The sequence below is a fragment of the Poecile atricapillus genome, chromosome 2 (assembly GCF_030490865.1).
Source record: "Poecile atricapillus isolate bPoeAtr1 chromosome 2, bPoeAtr1.hap1, whole genome shotgun sequence".
Classification (NCBI taxonomy): Eukaryota; Metazoa; Chordata; class Aves; order Passeriformes; family Paridae; genus Poecile; species Poecile atricapillus.
The window spans coordinates 110,602,887-110,621,729 of NC_081250.1; the positions used below are offsets into that span (position 1 = coordinate 110,602,887).

The 18,843-nt window shown below is 43.7% G+C and overlaps 1 protein-coding gene across 2 annotated transcripts in view; it reads right to left on the reverse strand.

Moving 5' to 3' along the window:
* The window catches only part of GAREM1 (GRB2 associated regulator of MAPK1 subtype 1), a 103,281-nt gene extending 86,119 nt beyond the window's left edge, over positions 1-17,162 (reverse strand). The window contains exon 1 of one of the 2 annotated variants that reach the window (XM_058831881.1): positions 16,420-17,162. In XM_058831881.1, the coding sequence (XP_058687864.1) occupies positions 16,420-16,456 (37 nt within the window). In that variant the 5' untranslated portion in view covers positions 16,457-17,162. Of the gene's footprint in view, positions 1-14,973; positions 15,484-16,419 lie in introns of those variants that run through there. The other variant, XM_058831880.1, reaches the window with a different exon arrangement.
* Positions 17,163-18,843: the final 1,681 nt, after the last annotated feature.

Here is an 18,843-nt window from a genome sequence, read left to right on the forward strand (position 1 = left end):
ACGTGATCCCTCACCACTTCCAGCACTCAGCTGTGTTACTGACACAGAATTTCACTGGCACAACAGCTTCATCTTCTCCTACAGATCATTTCACTAATACTTAGAGCTTTCTTCTTTTATAATGATGAGTTTGGGATTTATGTTTTGTTCAAGAAAAAAAAAAAGTTTTTGCTAAGTCTGAATAATTAAATTAGGACAAATTATTTTATATTATTATTATTATTTAGCACGCTATGCCACCTCTCCTTATAAGAACTCCAGCTGAACTCTGAGGGAAGGTGGAGGAAGAAACTCAAACCTTTTTGTTTTCTGCACACTGCATGATACTGCAGACTATCTGCTGCGTATTTTATCTATGGAGACGCACCTCAATGAATGTCAAAGACTAATAAATATTAAATTAGGGTGGTTTGCTTGCTTAAGCTTTGGCATGGTCCTTCGTTACTGAGTCAAATCTCCATTGAGCTGTTCAGCCTGTCAGTGCTATTTCTTTAGAAAAAGCACTGGTCTATGATGTAGGTCAACAGAAAAAGTTCATTATGTAGAGAACAACACCTGAATTTTTCAGTCTGACGTAGCAAAGGAAATTTGTAGGGAAAAAATTCACATCATTGTAATGTTCCTTAAAGGAAGAGTAAGAAAACCCCAGAAATACTGTGCTACATGATGAAGCCTACTTGTAGAAACATCAAACCTACAAAAATTGAATATTTTTTTTTTAATGTCACTATGACTGAACAGATGCTTGTAAGAGTTACTCTTGCATAAAATGCCTAATGGCAGAGAAGTAGAAAGAGCAGTTGTAGAAAACACGACTACTACTGAAGAAAAACCTCCTCTGAAAGTCACTTTATGTTATCAGTCTGACTTTCTGATTTCATACAGACACAAAAAAAGGTTGATTAAAAAATTAAAATCAAGCTGATCAGAGAAACTTCCTTGTTTAAAAGAAAGCATAATGACTTGCGTGGGAGTGTATCATGCAAAGTCTAAATACAGACTGCCAGTAAGTTAAAAGGGTAAATGTTGTAATTTCTAGGAGCAAATATTGTCGTTTCTAGGAGTAAGATAAAAAAAAAAACAAAACCACCAACCCAACCAAAACAAACCACATTAAAATTTAAACATCTCAGGGCTATATAATGTAGTGTACTAAATTTTTAATTTAAAGTGGGTAGATTCATTAGGAAAGCCTGACAGTGGTCTCAACTGACTTTCCATGTCTGAGCCTAGTGGAAAAGATGAAAGCAGAAGGCTCTGTACCCAGCTACACAATCTTTTGAACTTGCAACACAAGGATCTAGAAAAAAAATCCAGTCATATCTAGAGCTATTGATAATCAGCCTCACTTTTCAGTTTCCCTTCTTCCTTCTCAAATTCCCAAGTAGTTTTCAATATGTGCTTTAGTTAAATACTTCCATTCCAGCAGCACATTCATTTGTGCTGCTTCCCATTATCAGTGAGCATTTCTGTCATGATCCAAACTGCAACTCAGCACTCCTCTCTCCAAAAAAAATAAATCCAAAGTAATACTGACTTGACCTTCCATCAGCAGCACAGACTTCATGTCTTTGAAAAGTTTCCTTTGACAGCATAAGGATTCATACTTATTTTGATTTTAAGATGACTTATATTCTTCCTTCTTTTGCCAAAAACAAGGAGTGGGGAAAAGTTGTAAGCATGAAAGTTCAGGCAAAATTAGTTGAAATTCTTGTGTGCTGTCTGTCGGATTAAGATTCAATCTACTGTTGTTCAGAGTTGCTTTTTAATTACAAAAGAAGTTTAAAAAAAAGAGGTTTTAAAATATTTTTATTTGAGAGCTAGGCATCAAAGCCAGCTCAGGTTGTGCCTTACAAACTCCACAACAGTTTCACATCATCTCTTCATTAATTTGTTGCTGAAACAATGCAGGAAATGTCCATGAGACTTGTCCAACCTCATCCAGCCCAGAGTGCTGCCCAAAAGCTGCTCATCTGCAGCAAGGTCTGCCACCAGCAATTACACTTGTCTCTACCTTGGATGGTGGAGGGAGGGACAGTGAATCTTCCTGAGATGCATCTACCCAAGCAATAGTTTGTCCCAGATGAAGCTTCTTGGCACTGTACACCTCGGATAAGCTGCAACTGCTGTTGGCTGCACTGCAACAATTTTCAGCTGGCTGAACAGAGAATCCAGTTTGCTTCACTGACCCTACCTGCTCAGCAAGGAAGGAGCAAGGACAGCAACACCTTCAGAGTGCCTTATATTACTACCTGGGGTACTTTGTGCATTGATGTAATCCTTCAGCCCCACAGTACTGTGATCAATCAGACTTTGCTCTGGGCAACCATTAAATATTTCACAATCAAGAGAAAGGAGATAAGGCTTTATTTCTGCAATTTCCAATCCCTCTGCAAAAGCCTGATAAAATCAAATTGTTTCAATCCATCTGATGCTGAACTTAAGGTATCACCCACTAATTCCTAACAAGAGAGCAGAGACTCCCAACCACCTATTCTTTTTATGCCTGCCAGCAAGAAGACAGATTTATTTCTCTAGGATTAGCATTTTGCTATTGGAATGACTGGATATACCAGTACTGTTGCAACAAATCAGCATAAACCATAATCTCATTACAAAGCTATGGGACAGATTAATCCACTGAAAAATCCAGTTTGTTCCAAGGCAAGCTTTTCCCTAGCTGCAAATATACAGAGACAGCATCTCAGTGAGTCCTAAAAAAAAACCCGTCTGACCTACTGCAGGGAAGAGAAGAACAAATATTTTAAATAAGCAGTAAGTGGAATTTTGGTGCCACTGCCACTGATGGTAAACTCCCTGCTGACTTCAGCAATCTCACAGTTTGAACCTCGGCAACTTGCTTTCTTTGTGTTCATACGAAAGCTAGTGAGAAAAAAAAAAAAAAAGAGTAGTAACAACACAGATTTCATTGAGCTTTGTTTGTGTTTACTTCAAGCCTTCAGAACTAACATCCCAGAATGAGAAACCTTACTTTTTTATGAATTCGAGCCAAACAAGCCAAAACACATCTTTCAACAGACTGCCTCTCACTCCCACACAGGGGGGAAAAAAACACTCAGCACAACAACATCTTAACACTTGCATTACAAAACAGAGTAACTTTCTGTTACTACCATAATTACTCTTCTTATTAATACTGAGCATTATCAGATGAAACTGCAGATTTGCCATATCCTCATGATAGATTTAGTTCTATGATTGATCAAACAAAACAGTCAAACACCATGGTTACTTACAACAGCATAGAAAATATCAGCAATTCTTTAAACTATTCTGATACTCTGCAACATGTTGAATATGTGCCAGCTATTAGTAGCAACTATTTCTCGGGGTAAAAAAAGGAAAGAAAAAAAAAATCTTACAACCACTCAATTCCTTAAAAAAATTAGATTCTTACAGAAGAAAGCTCTCTGGTTTTCACTTGTGCTAAGAAAAATAGCAAGGAATGATACGTTTAACTGCATTTAAAATGGTCACAGATTAGAAATACTGAGAAGAAAGCTAAGTAACTTTTCAATGCATGCAAGAGAGGTTCCAGCCTAGTTTATTGTTACCATAGCAAGTGAGAGAAAGGAATTATGTTCATCTCATCTGTAGTTAATTTTGCATTTTGAATTCTCATGGCCAAAACTGAGGGGGTAAAAAAGTTAAGTATTTATCTGCCCTTTGCAACCAAGACATCAGGCCTGGAAATGAAAAATGCAAAGAACAGCTTTCAAAAGAAGTCTGATAGGTAAAGAGAACAACAGCACTCAGTACAACAGTACATGACCAAAGGAAAAACACAGCAGTAATGAGACCTCTGAGCAGTTTGCTGCCATACAAATCAGCTCCTTTAAATACTTCATTAAGAGAACCGAGGTTCTTTTTCACTAGAGGCAGGCATTCCCCATTCTAGAGAGCTCCTGCTCAGATGTGTCTATAAATACTGTGAGGTCCACTGGACAACACACTTCCAAGTGCCTGTTTAGCATCAGGTGCCCAGCTGGGGAAGTTTAACACTTAAGAGGTGGGAAGTCAGCATTTAGCATTGCACTTAAAACACTGTTACTGGCTTCCTATTTATGTCCAAGCACAGATACAGAGTGATTGCTTCAGCTGATCAAGCCAGAGGCAGCTGCACACCTTTGCTGCTGCACAAGTCTCAGGCAGTGTGGTCAGGGAAGGCTGGGTAAAGCCCCCCAGAGTTGGGATGCCAATGAAAAATATTTTAACCCTACCAATCTCAGGGATTTAAGAGCTAGAATTTGATTCCAGATTGCCCTGGCAGACAGAGAAACAGTCTATTCATTCAGACTTTTCCTGGGCACAGCATGAGAGCTGGGGAGCTCTCATTGACAGTTATTTATAATTAGATGATATTTTAAAATAGCATCCAAGTAAACACGCTCTATCCTCTCATTATCTATCCCAAGTCCTAAAGGGACACTATGGCACTTTGTGCTGCGCAGCAGTGATCCCTGCTTGAACTTAGGGCATCTTGGATAAGCTCCCAATCAAAAATAAAGTAGCCCAAATGCAGGAGCTGCTCAAGCATGGTTTTCTTTGGCTTTCATTACAACTCATCATTACAATTTAATTTGTCGCTCATCTTTCTTGAAGCCTGGGTTAAGAATGAAATAAAAACAGCTGGAAGCGAACAAAAGTTCAGCTCTGCTCTGAAGTGGGGTCACCACCTGGCTGCTTGCCCAGTGGCCTGGCCCACCTCCCCATGCCCTCGGAGTCCGAGCAGGCACTAATGGATTGTGCACACACGGCACCCGACTGTTGGAGCTGCCATTGCTTCTGCATTTTAGCTACATCCACCCTACCCCTTCTGCTCAACCTGGAAAAATTCAAGTATCACTAATAGGCATGCCTCTTCCAGCGTGGGCTGACTGCATACAGGGACAGAAGTATGGATGTTCAGCTCTAATGAGGCACCTCTTTGGTCTGCTCACATCCTGGAACAGTACCTGAGTAATATGGGAATACTAACAGAAGGAACACATTTAAAGCAGCCCCATGATCTTTTCTGATAAGAACAGTCTTAATCCTGAATGTAGTTTATTTCCATTGTTTCAGAGAAATCTATACTTAAGCTGTAAAGTATAAAAAGAATGGATTTGCTTTTAATAAAATATAAGGGACAACTGAATAACAGCTGTTAACAGCTCTTTGATAATATTTCTATCACCTTAAGAAAGCACACATGAAAGGAAAAAACCAACCCCAAAACAACACACCCTCCTGTGGAAAGGAAAGCTTTTCTTTTGGTAAGCAACATGCAGAACACAGAGTGGATAAAAAAGCCCATCATTCCTCACTCTCCCCTTGAGGGCACATTTATCTTTGCCCACAGGCAATTTGGTCTTAAGATATTTTGTTATGTACTGACAGGAATCCAAATGATATTTGACATTGCAACCCATAAGACATGCAACAGAAAATCTCCTCCAGCTCGCCCTACATTTGGCTGCTGTGCTGTTACAGCTTTGCTGCTGGTCTGCAGCCACATCCTGGGTCCAGGGGCTGCAGCAACACGTGTGTGTCACTACATTTTGTATTTTGAGCCTTCTCACCTCTCTGAGTCACACATGTGCTGATGCTTTTTATATTTTCCTGCTATGGGTTTTCTGCTTTACATTCAGAGATTAAGACAGGGGAAAAAATTGTCTGACCATAATGAAATTACGTAAGTGCAGCTTGGGTAAGATCTCAGATTTAACACTATGGTGTGCCTGTGGCCCCTTCAAAAAGGAAATAGGGCAGCAGTTTGTCCTCTGAATACATAGAAGTCTAAAAAAAAAACTGTTAAGAAAGAAGAATTAAATGTTTTGGAAACCAGTCTTTCAGCAAGGATACACACCTAAGATTCTCCTTTTGGCTCATCACATCATGTCACAAATGGCCAAGGATTACTATTATTCTTACAAATACACAGCATGCCCACTCTCATTCTCTAGGTCAAGCCAGCAATCAGTGTGGGCTAAGAAAAGGAAGCCTTACATGCAAAGCCTATCAATTCACATTTAAGTCCTGCCAGCAAAACTCCCTTCACTGAAGTTAAACAAAATATCCTGTCAGCCGCAAAGCGTAGGACTCCTGAGGAGAAGATCCCACGTTTTCTGCACTGATATCAGCCACCCTCTGCAGCAGGGAAGGAATTGCAGCTCCTTCTAACAAGCTTCCAGTGACCAGAAACATTGAAGTCTCTAGAAATGCCTAAAATAACTTTGCCTGCTTCCTTTCTCACTTCTGGTACCACATACACAGCTATCCCTCCTGGAGCACACACAGCCAAAACACCACACTGCTCTCTGGTCCAAGAAACATCCTGACTTCCTCCATGCTGAGGGAAAAAGAAGAGGGCAGAGCAAAAAGAGGAGGGTACGGAGAGATGGAGAAACAGAGTTTGCACAGGTGCTGGAAGAAGACAGCACAACAGATGGAAGAGGTGAAAGGAAGGACTACCCTATGTGAAGACAAAAAGGGATAAGAGAAGCAGCTTCTGCTCCATTCTGCCACTGCTGGACAGTGCTGGGAGTTTTACCTGACAGAGACCTTGCAGAAAACCTTGCAACACCTCCTGGAAGCCCACAAGTGCAGGACAATAGCCTGGGGCATGGAAAAAACGACACAGGTTGAGCCAAAGGTTCCTTGAACCCACCATGCTCTGAAGGGACACACTGAAAGATGCAACAGGAAAGCTGGACAAGAAGAGATCTATGCACAAATGCCTTTTTCCTCCCTCTCCTTGAAGAAAAAGTTTCCTTCATTTTCCCACCCCAGTCTTCCCTCCATCTCCAAAATGGTGAGGCGCCAGGAAGCAACAAGAATAGCTTTTAGTGGGGCAAATAAACAAAACTGCCAGCTGGAACCACAACAACAGAAAAGCTGCAAACTGAAAAACAAACACAGGAGAAGGGGTATCCAAGCATTTGTGGGCTACTTGGAAATAGCTCCTGGAAGTAGTAACTTGAGTATCTAGACTGCATAGCTCTTACAAACCCAGCTGCAAGGCAAACATGCTCTGCTTCAGTCTGGCCAGCTCACGCAGGGCTGAGCAACAGCCCTGGCAGTGCAACACAGAGTGGGGGCAGTTCTGAAATGACTGCTTATGCTGCAGGGACCTTCCTCCACTTGTGCCCTTGGGTCAGCCTTGGGCACACAGCCTGTCCTTTCAGGACAGACTGAAGGCTTATGCACTCTGTTTAGGGTGGTTAATCTCTGTACTCTGTGCAACTAGCCCATATCCTCCTTGCAGAGCAGAACAGTGTCCCCCCACAACCTGTAGCCCAGAACATCACCTTTGGAGGATGTACACCCCCACACAGTATCCCAGCCAGCGGCTGGTGCTCCCCTAAACAGAGGCTGCAGTCCCCCAGCCGGTCCCTGGAAACCTGTCACCCATGGAGCCACATCCTTACCCATGCCAAGTAGACATTTGCCATGAGGGCACCAAGACAGAAGGCAAAGCAGCACATTGCACATAATGGCCCATCAGAAGGGGCATTTACTTCTTTACTTAGCTTTTCTTCTCACTCACCCAGATCTGACTGTAAGGAGAAATGCCCCAACTTCCTTGTCGCCACCACAATGTTTTCCCAGCTCATTTCAAACAGAATTGTAGCATGTTGTATTTTATATAACATTTGAGTCACTAGGGCTCAGCCCTGGTATGAAGCAACTCCAGTATCAACTTCATCAGGTTGAGCTCTTGGGGATCTTCCAGCCTCTGAGACCATGTTTAAATCTTTATTCTTGGTTCCCTTAGAAGCCCAGACATTCTCACAGAATAAGGAAATCCACACATTTCCAAGTTCTCTGTGATTACAAGACTACAACATCCTGAAAGAAAAACCCCAAAACCAAAATTACTTTTCATGTAATTCTGCATTTCTTGAAGGTTTGCACTTCCAGGAAGCTCCAAGTGACCCTCCCCACTGCAACAAGATTTGCTGCTTTTCCTGTGAAAATCACTACCCACTCCTCTGCTGAGAGCACACCAGCTCTTGCCTGGGTGTGCAGATGCTGCAAACCCTGGCACAGGGCTCCCCATGCCCCCCAAACACACAGCTCTGGCAGCTATTGCTTGGCATTTCACATCTTCATTGTGGCTTGATCTGCTCAGTGTGCACCTGGCAGTCTCAGGAGCGTCTCCCTCCACATAAGAGGCAGCCTGAAGGATGAGGAAGCTCGACTCCACAGCCTCCCCAGCCCCAGGAAGACCCTTCTCCCCCCACCAGCATGCAGCACCAACATAACACAGCAGCAGACCAGGAGATACCAAGGAACAGCACCTATTCTAGTTGGTGCAAAGCCTCAGCCAAGCATGCAGGTGCCCTGGCAAAGCTGTGATTTATTAGTTTTATGCCGATTTGCACACTGCCTCAGACACTGCAGTGCAGATGTGGCTCTAATCCTCAGCAAAGACACTCTTCAATCTGCTTATACACCGCAATTTTACATTTCTGTGCTAAGCCCTTTAGATGAGCAGACGTGGCTTACAGGTGGAGCCACAGTGAAGTTCACAAGTTTTTCATACTGCAAATGGTATGAAAATCGCAAACCACAAATGCTACGTAAAACTCTTTCCAAAGAGAAGCACCATTAAAAGCAAAAAAAATCAGACTTGAAATATTGGCTCACTGAATTTTATGAAGGTTGGTTTTGAGTCATATGCAATCCACATTAAGATGATGAATACTTTCCTATAGGAGAGAGACTTAAGCTGCCCTAATCCAACCAACTTGTTACTCCTAATGCCAAAAGGAAATACAGGAACACCCATGCCCTTTGCTTCTGACAAACCACCACTGGAATGACTGGAACACAACACAACTCTTCCCACAACTTCCATCAAATCCTGTTGCACCAGACCATGCTGTCCAATATCCTCCAGCACTTCATCTTGGCATAGTTGCCTCTGCTGGGGCATTACAAGGAGTGCCAGTTCTCATAATCACCAAAGCCAGGAACACCTAGTTCCAGAACAGCACTTACAGACAAAGCAGAAAACAACGAAGCCCTTCTTTCCTATGCTGGACTTGTACCATTCCTTGCAACAGCAGCATATGATTCATCACACCACATTTGTTTTAAGATTAGGGGTTTGACTAACTGTTTGAGGCACCTTAATACCTTAGATTTTATGTGTATCTTGTGCTTTATTTGAAAGCTAGATGTAATTTAAATGTGGGGGGGACAACTTAGAAGTTATAGCACTTGAATTCCAGTTAAGAAAAGACTAATGGTATTTCACCTTCCAATACCTGAACTACATAATGATGCAGTAGGTGTTTATCCAGTTATGTACACGAAGGCTTCTCCTCACAAAGTCAAAACTTTAGAAATTGAAACATAGAGCTAGTAGTTTCACGCCTTGAATAACAGGAATATGAACATTTATTAAGCACACAAGAAATAAGAGCAATGTAACTATTTTCCTTCCTAGCAGCCCTAACACACTACCAAGGGTTCAAATGTCTGGTTAAGAACATACAATACACACTACTAAAATGGGTATGATGCTGAACTCACTGGAAGTCCAGGATACTCCTGGGAACAGGCTTTGCCAAGGTACTGGCCTCCATCTCCAGAAAGGCACGATAATCTTCACAGACACCATTCGGTAGCTGCAGGTTTTAAATGAATTGAAAGCTTTTTCACTAAAATGTTTCTCTGCCAGCAGGGGAAAAGAAAACACACCTCTGCCACCAGGGGAAAATGAAAAAAACAATCCAACCAAAACAAAAACCTAGGACCAGTGGTTAGTGGCAAGCTGTCAATTGGTTTTTTCATTCAATTGTCTTGATGGAAACAGCAGACCACACAGTGATGGTAGAAAGAAAAGGAAGCAAGCAGGAGATGCCATTGGGATTGTTCTTTAATGGCAGAACACACAGTATGAACAGTCAGTTTCCAAGCTGTTCAGCATCTAAGGAAGAAATCAAGCCATGTGGAGACCAGATATCTTGAGGATATTTGCAGGCAATTCAAACACTTGTCTGCCCCATACATAAGAACTATCACCTACCACACCTTATTGTACAAGGCAGCCAGACCTACAGTGGGCAATCAGATCACAGCCATTGCCCAGGGTCTGAGCATATCTGAAACCTCTTTCTTGGTCTGTTCAAAACTTTGCCCTACTCCCACTTGATGCCTTTTAAAGATTTATTTAATAGCAGACTACTGAGACATGCTGCACTAGCTTCTCAAAAGAAGGAGGTCATTCAAGACAATTAAAGCACGGATAGCAGCATTCAGACCTTTAAAGAATAAGTCTCTTTGTAGTTTCAAAGTATTGTTCAGCTGGACAGATAACCCGCATTTGTGGAGTGACGCAATGCAAAATTGTCATTATGTACACGGCCATGCTGTTCTATTGAGTATGATCTTCTTTGATAAGATGTGAGGGTGTATAGTTTCCAGAACTGGAATCAACTCTACAGTAATGTGCTGAGCAGAACAATAGTCCCCTGAACATGACTAGGGTGGACAGTTGTCACCATGAGAAAGTTTTGAAATGGAAGAGGAGAACCTGAAATAAAACTAAATAAAATCCCTTTGTCCCCAGAAGCAGCAGCAGTACAAACTTGCTATTCACTCACTACTTATACGCACAGTTCACCTAAGGGTAAGAAAGTAGAAAACCACCTTTTAAATCTGTTACACATTTTACAGATTTTTCCTCTCTTTACAGCCACCAATCCTGCCATTTCATCTTACAGCACATTTACAATGCATAAGGAAGAATTTCCTTCAATGTCTCGGTCGCTCAGAGATCCACCATCTCCTTTGCAGGAAAGTTCAGCATGTTTCCCCTGCCATGCACAGTAGGGAGTCACTTCTCTGTGAGCTGAGGTCAAGTGCCACTATATTTGATCCCAGCAGCACCACCACATTTTTTTTTTTTCCTAGATATCACTTAGGAAGAAAAAATAAATCAGAGAAACACATGGCCTTTTAATCCCATAAACTTTAGTCTTTGTGCACAAACTGGGAATTTCTGTGAACTCTTCCAGTTCATATCCAATATATGGGTAAAAAAAATATCTACAAGCAAAGGCTGATCTCTACTTGTGAAAACACAGCACGACTGCCTGGGAAAAAGGGATTTCCACTATGAAAAAGAATGACAGGCTCTTGGGAGTCTGAAGGGAGCAGTGAGCTTACAAAAAAAAGCTTGGCCTAAAGCTCAGCTCTATGCAAAGCAATATTTTCTAGATCTTAACCTTGATAGCATTTCTCTTTTACCCTCCAAAATTATCCTTAGAAAAATAATTACCAGAAATTTAAAGCCCTGAGATCACCATGCACATCATTTCCGCACTAGCAACAAGACACAGGCACAGTTTCACCAGTCACAGTCCTGAAGGTCTGAGGAGAGCCAAGGCCAGCCTCACGGCCCTGGCCACGCTCACAGGCCAGCCACGCTCACCTTTTGCCCCATTGCGACAACCACACCGTGATAAAATCTCCTTCTGCCGCCGGTTCCCAGAGCAAAATCTTTTCCCCACTGCACCCACCCACAAGTCTCTCACTGGGGTGGGATTCAGCTGGGACAATGCAAATGGGGACTAGGGGGCGGAAGGGGGGAGGACAGGAAAAACATAGCACAAAGCTTGTTCCTCTCTTGTTCTTCAAGTCTTGCTTCTTTTCATCTGAAAGAGCCCACTCAGTGAATTCCACAGTGTGAGACCAAGTCCACGCATTTTTGCTGGTAGGGTATTTAGCACTTTTTTATCAGTTTTGTATTTGAGTTATCATCTAGAAATACTTAGGTTGCTATGGAGGTCGGAAAAAAAAAACCAAACACACAAAACCCATTTGCTCTCTTCAAGAGTGACAGGTTTGGAGTTTTTTGAGTCTGTTTGCTCAATTAATATAACAATATTTACCAGCAAAACAATAAAACACACAAAACATATTGAAACAAACAAAATTTGATTTACAACTTAACAGCATCCAAAAGCATACCCTGAAACACTACCAGTCTTAAAAAAAACCCAAAAACCTGAAAAGTTTCTCAGGTTTTCAAACTCTGAAGAAGAAAAACCTAGAAGCTGACGTATTTATCACTTCTAGATGGATAAGGTAGGCATGAATGCTTAACTACTTCCAACTATATCTTGATGTAACAAAAGACTACTTCCTCCCATACCATCAAGATAAACCTTCCCTTCTTAGCAGAGGACCAAATTTAGTGCGCATAAATATTTCATAACTTCATCCTGTCAAGAAATCAAACTGAATTACTTAAGGGCAATTTTCCAGGAGCTGCACATCCAAGCTCGAAGAATAAAACAGAACTGATCATACCCATTCTTCTGCTTCATACTGAAAGGCCAGAAGGTGAAGAAATAGTGCAAAACCGGACAACTTGTGTGGGTGTCATGTAAGAACATTATCCACCAAGTGCCAAACCCCATTAAGAAATGTAGAAACAACACATTAAGACTGGCATCTTCTGAAGAGAATACAACTCCAGCTTTACAATCTTCTCCAACATCCTCATCTGCCAGAAGAAACAATTCTGGCTTTCACAAAACTTCTTAAAAATGGAAACAACCACCAAGAAACAACTTGCTGCTACAGACAGAGGCTATGCACAGAATCAAAAGGTGACTGAAGACAGACATCTACAGGTGGTTCGATTTCCAACAGCATGAAACATACACAGCTTCCACTGACCTGGAGAGGAATTCAGCACCTGAAGAAGACATCAGGCCACTTCTGTGCAAACAAACCTGACCCAAAGATAAGAGCCACACCTTACTAGCACAAGACACTACCTTGCTAACAGAGGTAACCTTAAACTTCCTAAGACTCAGATGATACACATTTGGATTGGACTCTGTATTTATTTTCTTCAGTGTTGCATCAAGAAATTTTCTGGCAGAGCTCCATTTGTTAACTTTGCAAGACAAGAAGCGGGATGCAGAGCAACCACCAAGCAACAGCCCGTGCTCCAGTCAATTCCAAAAGCATTGCACATTCCCAGCTTTTCTCCTTTAGACGGCTGTGCACCTATTCATGGTTGCTTCCTCTTATCGCAAGATAACCTCCTCTGGAAAAAGGAGAAGCATTCTCTTCGTATCCCCAAGACCATGGCGTCTGTATTCTTTATAAAATATTGATTTGTCTGCTGTCTGTAGTGCCTGAAGTTAAAAGTACATGCATTTGAGTAGGCAAAACCAGACCCACGAGCTGCTGAACTGGGCAGACCTAAATGAGCTCCAACCCAAAGCCCTTCACACTGAGCTCCACCTGAGCCTGCCTCCTGGCAGGGCTTAGTGCGGGGCTGAACCACTAGTGCAGGACACCTACACCAACAGCTGCCTCATGTCTGGCCATCTCAGGACATGGGCAGAAGAGCTCAGGTCTGTTGACATCCATGTGCCCGTGCACGTGCTCTTAAATGCAGAGCATGGGACAAAAAAGACTTTGCACAAAAGCCACAATATCTTCGTCTCCCCAACAATTATGGGATATTCCCATCAACAGCTCCAACACAAGACACCCCCCCCACAAAAACCCCAACAGCTGCTTGCTCCAAAAGCCACAAACTTTCTCTACGCACAATGCTTTTTCAGGTACCTTCCAACAAAAGGAGAAAGACAAGGGAGATTGGGAGGTATAACACACAGAGAGGGAAATTAATCAGTCATCAATATATACATCCTGTTAAAGCCTGAATCAGTGCCAGAAGCCTCAAGTAAATTAACAGCCCTAAGTGCAGTGACTGGAGGCCATCTTAGTAGCAGTTCCTAGTGACAGAAGGTATTACTACGAGGAGCTCCTTAACATACCCAGGACAACATACATTTGACAGTATGATGAACAGGCAGGTGCAGCTAAAAAAGCCAAAACCCCTTTTCTTTAACCTGCTCCCGAGTGCCAGCTCTGAGGAAGCACTACGAGTGAAAGGGAATGTAGTGCATAATCCAGGGGCAAAGTCAAAAATCATCACTGCATTATGGAAACTACAGCTAAGTAATAAAACAGTATTGGTCTTGACCTGTACAGTGGGAAGAGAGGATGATGCCTGTGCTCACTTTCAACTTTTCGAATCAATACCAAACTTGATAAATCAAGAACTACCCTATTACATCATAAAAGTACATGATGACTTTGTAAACTAATGAATTAAAAAGCCTAGATTTTTTTTTTTTTTTCCCAGTTTGTGAGTTATCTTCTGCATTCCTTTAGAGAGCTGGACAGTTTTCATGAAGCTACCATGAAATGCACATACACATTATTACAAAGCAGCTGTCTGAGCCTTTATAGAAAATTTCCCATATTTCCCTAGCTCTCTCTGCCGACACATTACTTTCCAAGACATGGATCTAGGAAAGGTAAAACGGTGCTGTCATAGCTCTTCTGTCAGACCTGATTCATATTTCCTGGAGTAAACAAAAAGCTGCACACTTGGAAACGGCAGGTGAGCACCCAAGTGAACTGTAATAAAAAGTTATCTGGAGACTGCAAAGGCTTCTTATGTTACTCTTTTTTTTTTACAGGTCCGTGCCTTTCTTAGGGAAATGTAACAAAAGGGATTTAGCCCACATGGCTATTTCGTATCCCTTCTTATTTGGCCTTGCTGTAGCATCACTTCACCAAAACACCGGATCTCCAGTGCTGAAGATGCCCTTCCACGCTTAATTTGTGATTGCGAGGACCTCTCTCAGCGGGGCAGGCTGCTGAAAGCAAAGAGGCTCCACCGAGCTGTCCTCCGCACACACCGAGGGGGCGCGGGGGCACCTTATCCAGACATTTTGGTGCAAAGCAACGCGCGGACTCCGCGGCGAGCGGGAGGCTCGCAGCGAACCCCGGCAGATGCCAGTTCAAGGACCGCCGGGAGAGCGCTCCCGGGAGCCGCGGGAGGCACGGGGCGCTCCCGGGACGGTGTCCGGCAGCCCGCCCGCAGCCCGGCGCCCGCCCGGCCCCGCTCCCCGCCCCACGCACCGCTGTCCAGCCGGGCGATCTGGGGCAGCCGGTAGGTGCTGACGAGCAGGTCCAGGGGCACGGCCACCGCGCTCCACTTCACGTCCTTGAGGTTGCAGCCCAGCGGCGGGCCGGGGTCCATCTTCCCGGCCCAGGAGGGGAGGGAGCAGTCAGACAGGCAGCGCCGGAGGGGTGCTCCCACCCGGCGGGGCGGCTGCCAGCGGGGCGGGCGGCGGAGGGGGGCGCCGGGAGGGAGGGAGGGAGGCTCGCTCCGCGCCAGGCACCCGGGACACGCGGGGCTAGGCAGAGAGGGAGGCCCGCCGGGCGCCCGCTGCTGCTGCTGCTGCGGCGGCTGCTGCTGCTGCTGATGCCTCTGCGGCTGCTGCTGCTCCCGCCGCCCCCCGGGACCGGCTGGGGCCGCCCGCCGCCGCCGCCGCCGCGCCTGGCCCAGGAAGCGCCATCCCAGCACTGACTAATCAACAGGGTGCGAGCAACGCCTGCGCAGCTGCCGCTCCTCCCCGCCGAAAAGGAAAGTGCCGGGCTGCCCGCCCGCCCGCCCGGCGCGGAGAGCAAGAGCCGGAGCCAGAGCCAGAGCCGCCCAGCCCGTCCCTCTCACTCCACCCTCCGACCGCTCGCCCGACGTGCAGCCCGCGCTTGGGCTATGTATCTGTCATTTTAGCTTTCACCTGTGAGTCATGTATATACGTGTGAGTTCATGTATACAGGCTGTGCACTGTTACTGCACACGCAGGTATTACATATATTGCGTATTCAAAGGTCTTCACACCATGGGAACGTTTGTAGACATTCGTTCTTTAAAGTGGCTTATGCGATGAAGTCTTTTATGATCTTCGTAAAATACTTTATTTAATGTTATCTATCCTTCATTTTACGCATTTTGATTTCCAGGCTGCCGGACTGCAGAAACTTGGAAATTCAACCAGAAAAACTCCTGGGTGGCTGCACTGTACTGTGCTCATGTTTATTTTGTTCACTTCTGTGTCAAAACTGTTTATTTTACTGCAGCAAACTTGGCTACATTTAAGCCTTTACTGTTATAAGAGATATAAAGATAAATATATAAGAGATATAAAGATACATAAGAGATATAAAAGTCCCTTGCAGTGATTGGCGGAATGACATCCACAGCCAACATCTCTCTCCAGGCTCCAGCTTCTCCATCTATCCTCTTGACACCAAGGATGGCAGAGCTCCGGGAAGAGTTGTGGTACCAAGAGCACTCCAGCCACTCACCCTTCCTCATGGCCTGGGTAAAGGGCCAAACACTGCTGCATGCCTTTGTCACTGCTGGTGCCACAGCACTGCCAGCACGAGGAGGGCTGAGACAGACACGCTCTTGTTCTGCTCTGCTGCAAACAGAGACTGGGACTTTATCCATGGTCTCCAAGATAAAACAAAGACCGTGGAAACTAGTCGATCAAGAAGACTACAGAAAATTCAAGTTACCTTGCTTTAAGTGGGTCAAGGCTGTCTTGAAGCTCATCTTGCTGTGGGTCCATGCTTTAGCTATACAGTGTGGCACTGGGTTTTCCCAACACTGTGAAAAACCTTTGTTCTTTACAAAGAAGGTTTTTCTGCTGTTAGGTCCTACCTACCAGAATAGTTAGCTTAAAAAATGTTAAAAATTTACCGAGGAAAGATACTTATTTTCAAAGTAGTTTTCCTTTTACCAAGTTCACCAAATGCTTTTCATTACCAGTGAATTAAGCTCTTGAAGGGCAAAGTAGTACCACAGACTGGGTCAGGTTGGGAGGGACAACATTGGGTCATCTGGTCCAACCTCAATGCTCAAGCAGGGTCATCCCAGAGCACGTGGGACGGGATTGCATCCAGACAGTTCTAGAATATCTCCATTGAGGGAGGCTCCACAACTTCTCTGGGAAATCTGTTCCAGTCCATGGTCACCGGCACAGTAAAGTTCTTCCTCATATTCAGGTGGAACTTCCTGTGCCTCAGTTTCTGCCTGATGCGTCTTGTCCTACAGCTTGGCATCAGCAAGAGGAGCCTAGCCCCATCCTCTTGACACCCTCTCTTCAGGTACTTATGAACAATGATGAAGTCTTCTCAGTCATCTCTTCTCAAGGCTGAACAGCCCTGTCTCCCTCAGCCTGTCCTCATAAGAGAGATGCTCCAGCCCCTTAATCATCTTTGTTGCTTTCCACTGGACTCACTCCAGGAGCTCCATGTCTCCCTTGTATCGAGAACTGGACACAGCACTCCAGAGGTGGCCTCACCAGCACTGAGTAGAGGGGCAGGATCACCTCCCTGGATCAGCTGGCAGTGCTGTTCCTGATGTGGCCAGGATACCATTGGCCTTCCTGGCCACCAGGGCACCCTGGCTGGCTCGTGGACAGCTCGTCCACCAGGGCCCTCAGGTCCTTCTCCACAGACCTGTTTCCCAACAGGCCAGCCCACTCAGGTATCAGCCACTCCTCACAGCTTTGTGTCATCAGTGAACTTGAGCACTGTTGCTAAGAGCATTATTGCTGAAATATGGAATGCATGGGTTTAGCTCATTCAGGCTTGGTGAGGTTTCCAGGTGCAGTAAGTGAAGCAAAGAAGATCAGATCAGACTGAGATTCACCAGGACTTGAAGCACTAGTCTGTCAGGAATTGTTCTTAAGCACTGTCTTGGGTACCATTAATTTGAGGAGAGATACCATCTCACAGCATATGTCTCTCTCAGGCATCATGCACTTCTGCAGTCTAGGAAGCATCTTTCACACAAATATGGTTACTGTTGATTTTTCTTGAAACATTTTTTCAGTCTTCCATACTAGATGTCCTATGGCCTTTAAATCTGCCTTCTCATAACTGTGTTTATGTTCTCTCCAACCAGTGAAAACCCAGCCCACTCTTAATCATTTTACTGGAACAATGTGCATTTGAAAAAAATGTAACTTCTAGATACTATCTAAATTGCATTCAGTTGTCTCCAGGCAGAGAGTTCACAATGCTTACTAGTATTTAAATGCCTTGTTTTTGCTGTTGGAGTCACTTTGTTATGTGTCCTAACTGTATTCCAGCTCCACCTCCTTGGAATATATTCTAATAATACACAAATGGCATTCAAATCACCAGCACATAACAGAAATTTCTTGTTTTAACTGCACCTTATGTATAATTAACACTTTAGATAATTTCCCTGATGTCTAGCAATGCCTTAGTGTGATCTCTTACCTGGCTCTTACTTGTGTAAAATGCTAATGAAGCCACCAGACCTGAAGAGCAAATCCACTCTAGGACCATGGCCTCAGTTTCACAATGTCTTAGTTTTTGTCTATGTGCCTTTCAGGTGGTGTTCAGGGACAGTCTTTGTGAATCCACAGAAAATTCTTCTCATAAAACCATAAGCAGTGCAAAAGAACTTTCTGAAATTATTCTTAAATGCATTTTGAATTGACTTGCACATTGACTTCACAACACATTTATGCAGTAGTCTGTAAAATCTGTAGTATATATGTATTCCATTGCCAATAGCATTATTTTTAAAACATTCCAGATCATCCCCAGTTCATATATGTGCTAACATTTGAAAAGGATACAACAAATTCATTTTAGTATGTGTCTGGTAACATGCTTTACAGTTTTGTGTGGATACATCAAATAAAACTGAGCTTCATACAGTAAGTTTCATGGGAAACCATAATATTTGATATTTCTTTAAAAAAAACCCTAGTAGTTTTCTTTTCTTGTTCCTATATGATTTTTTTTTCATACCAGAGGTCCAATTTTCCTAATATTTACAGATCCAGTGGGATATAAAAGAAGATGCAACAATCATTTCAGAATCAGATCCTAAATTTCTTCCTCTGAATCTCAGAATTATGGAATTATTTAAGTTGGAACAGACCAGCAAGATCACTGAGC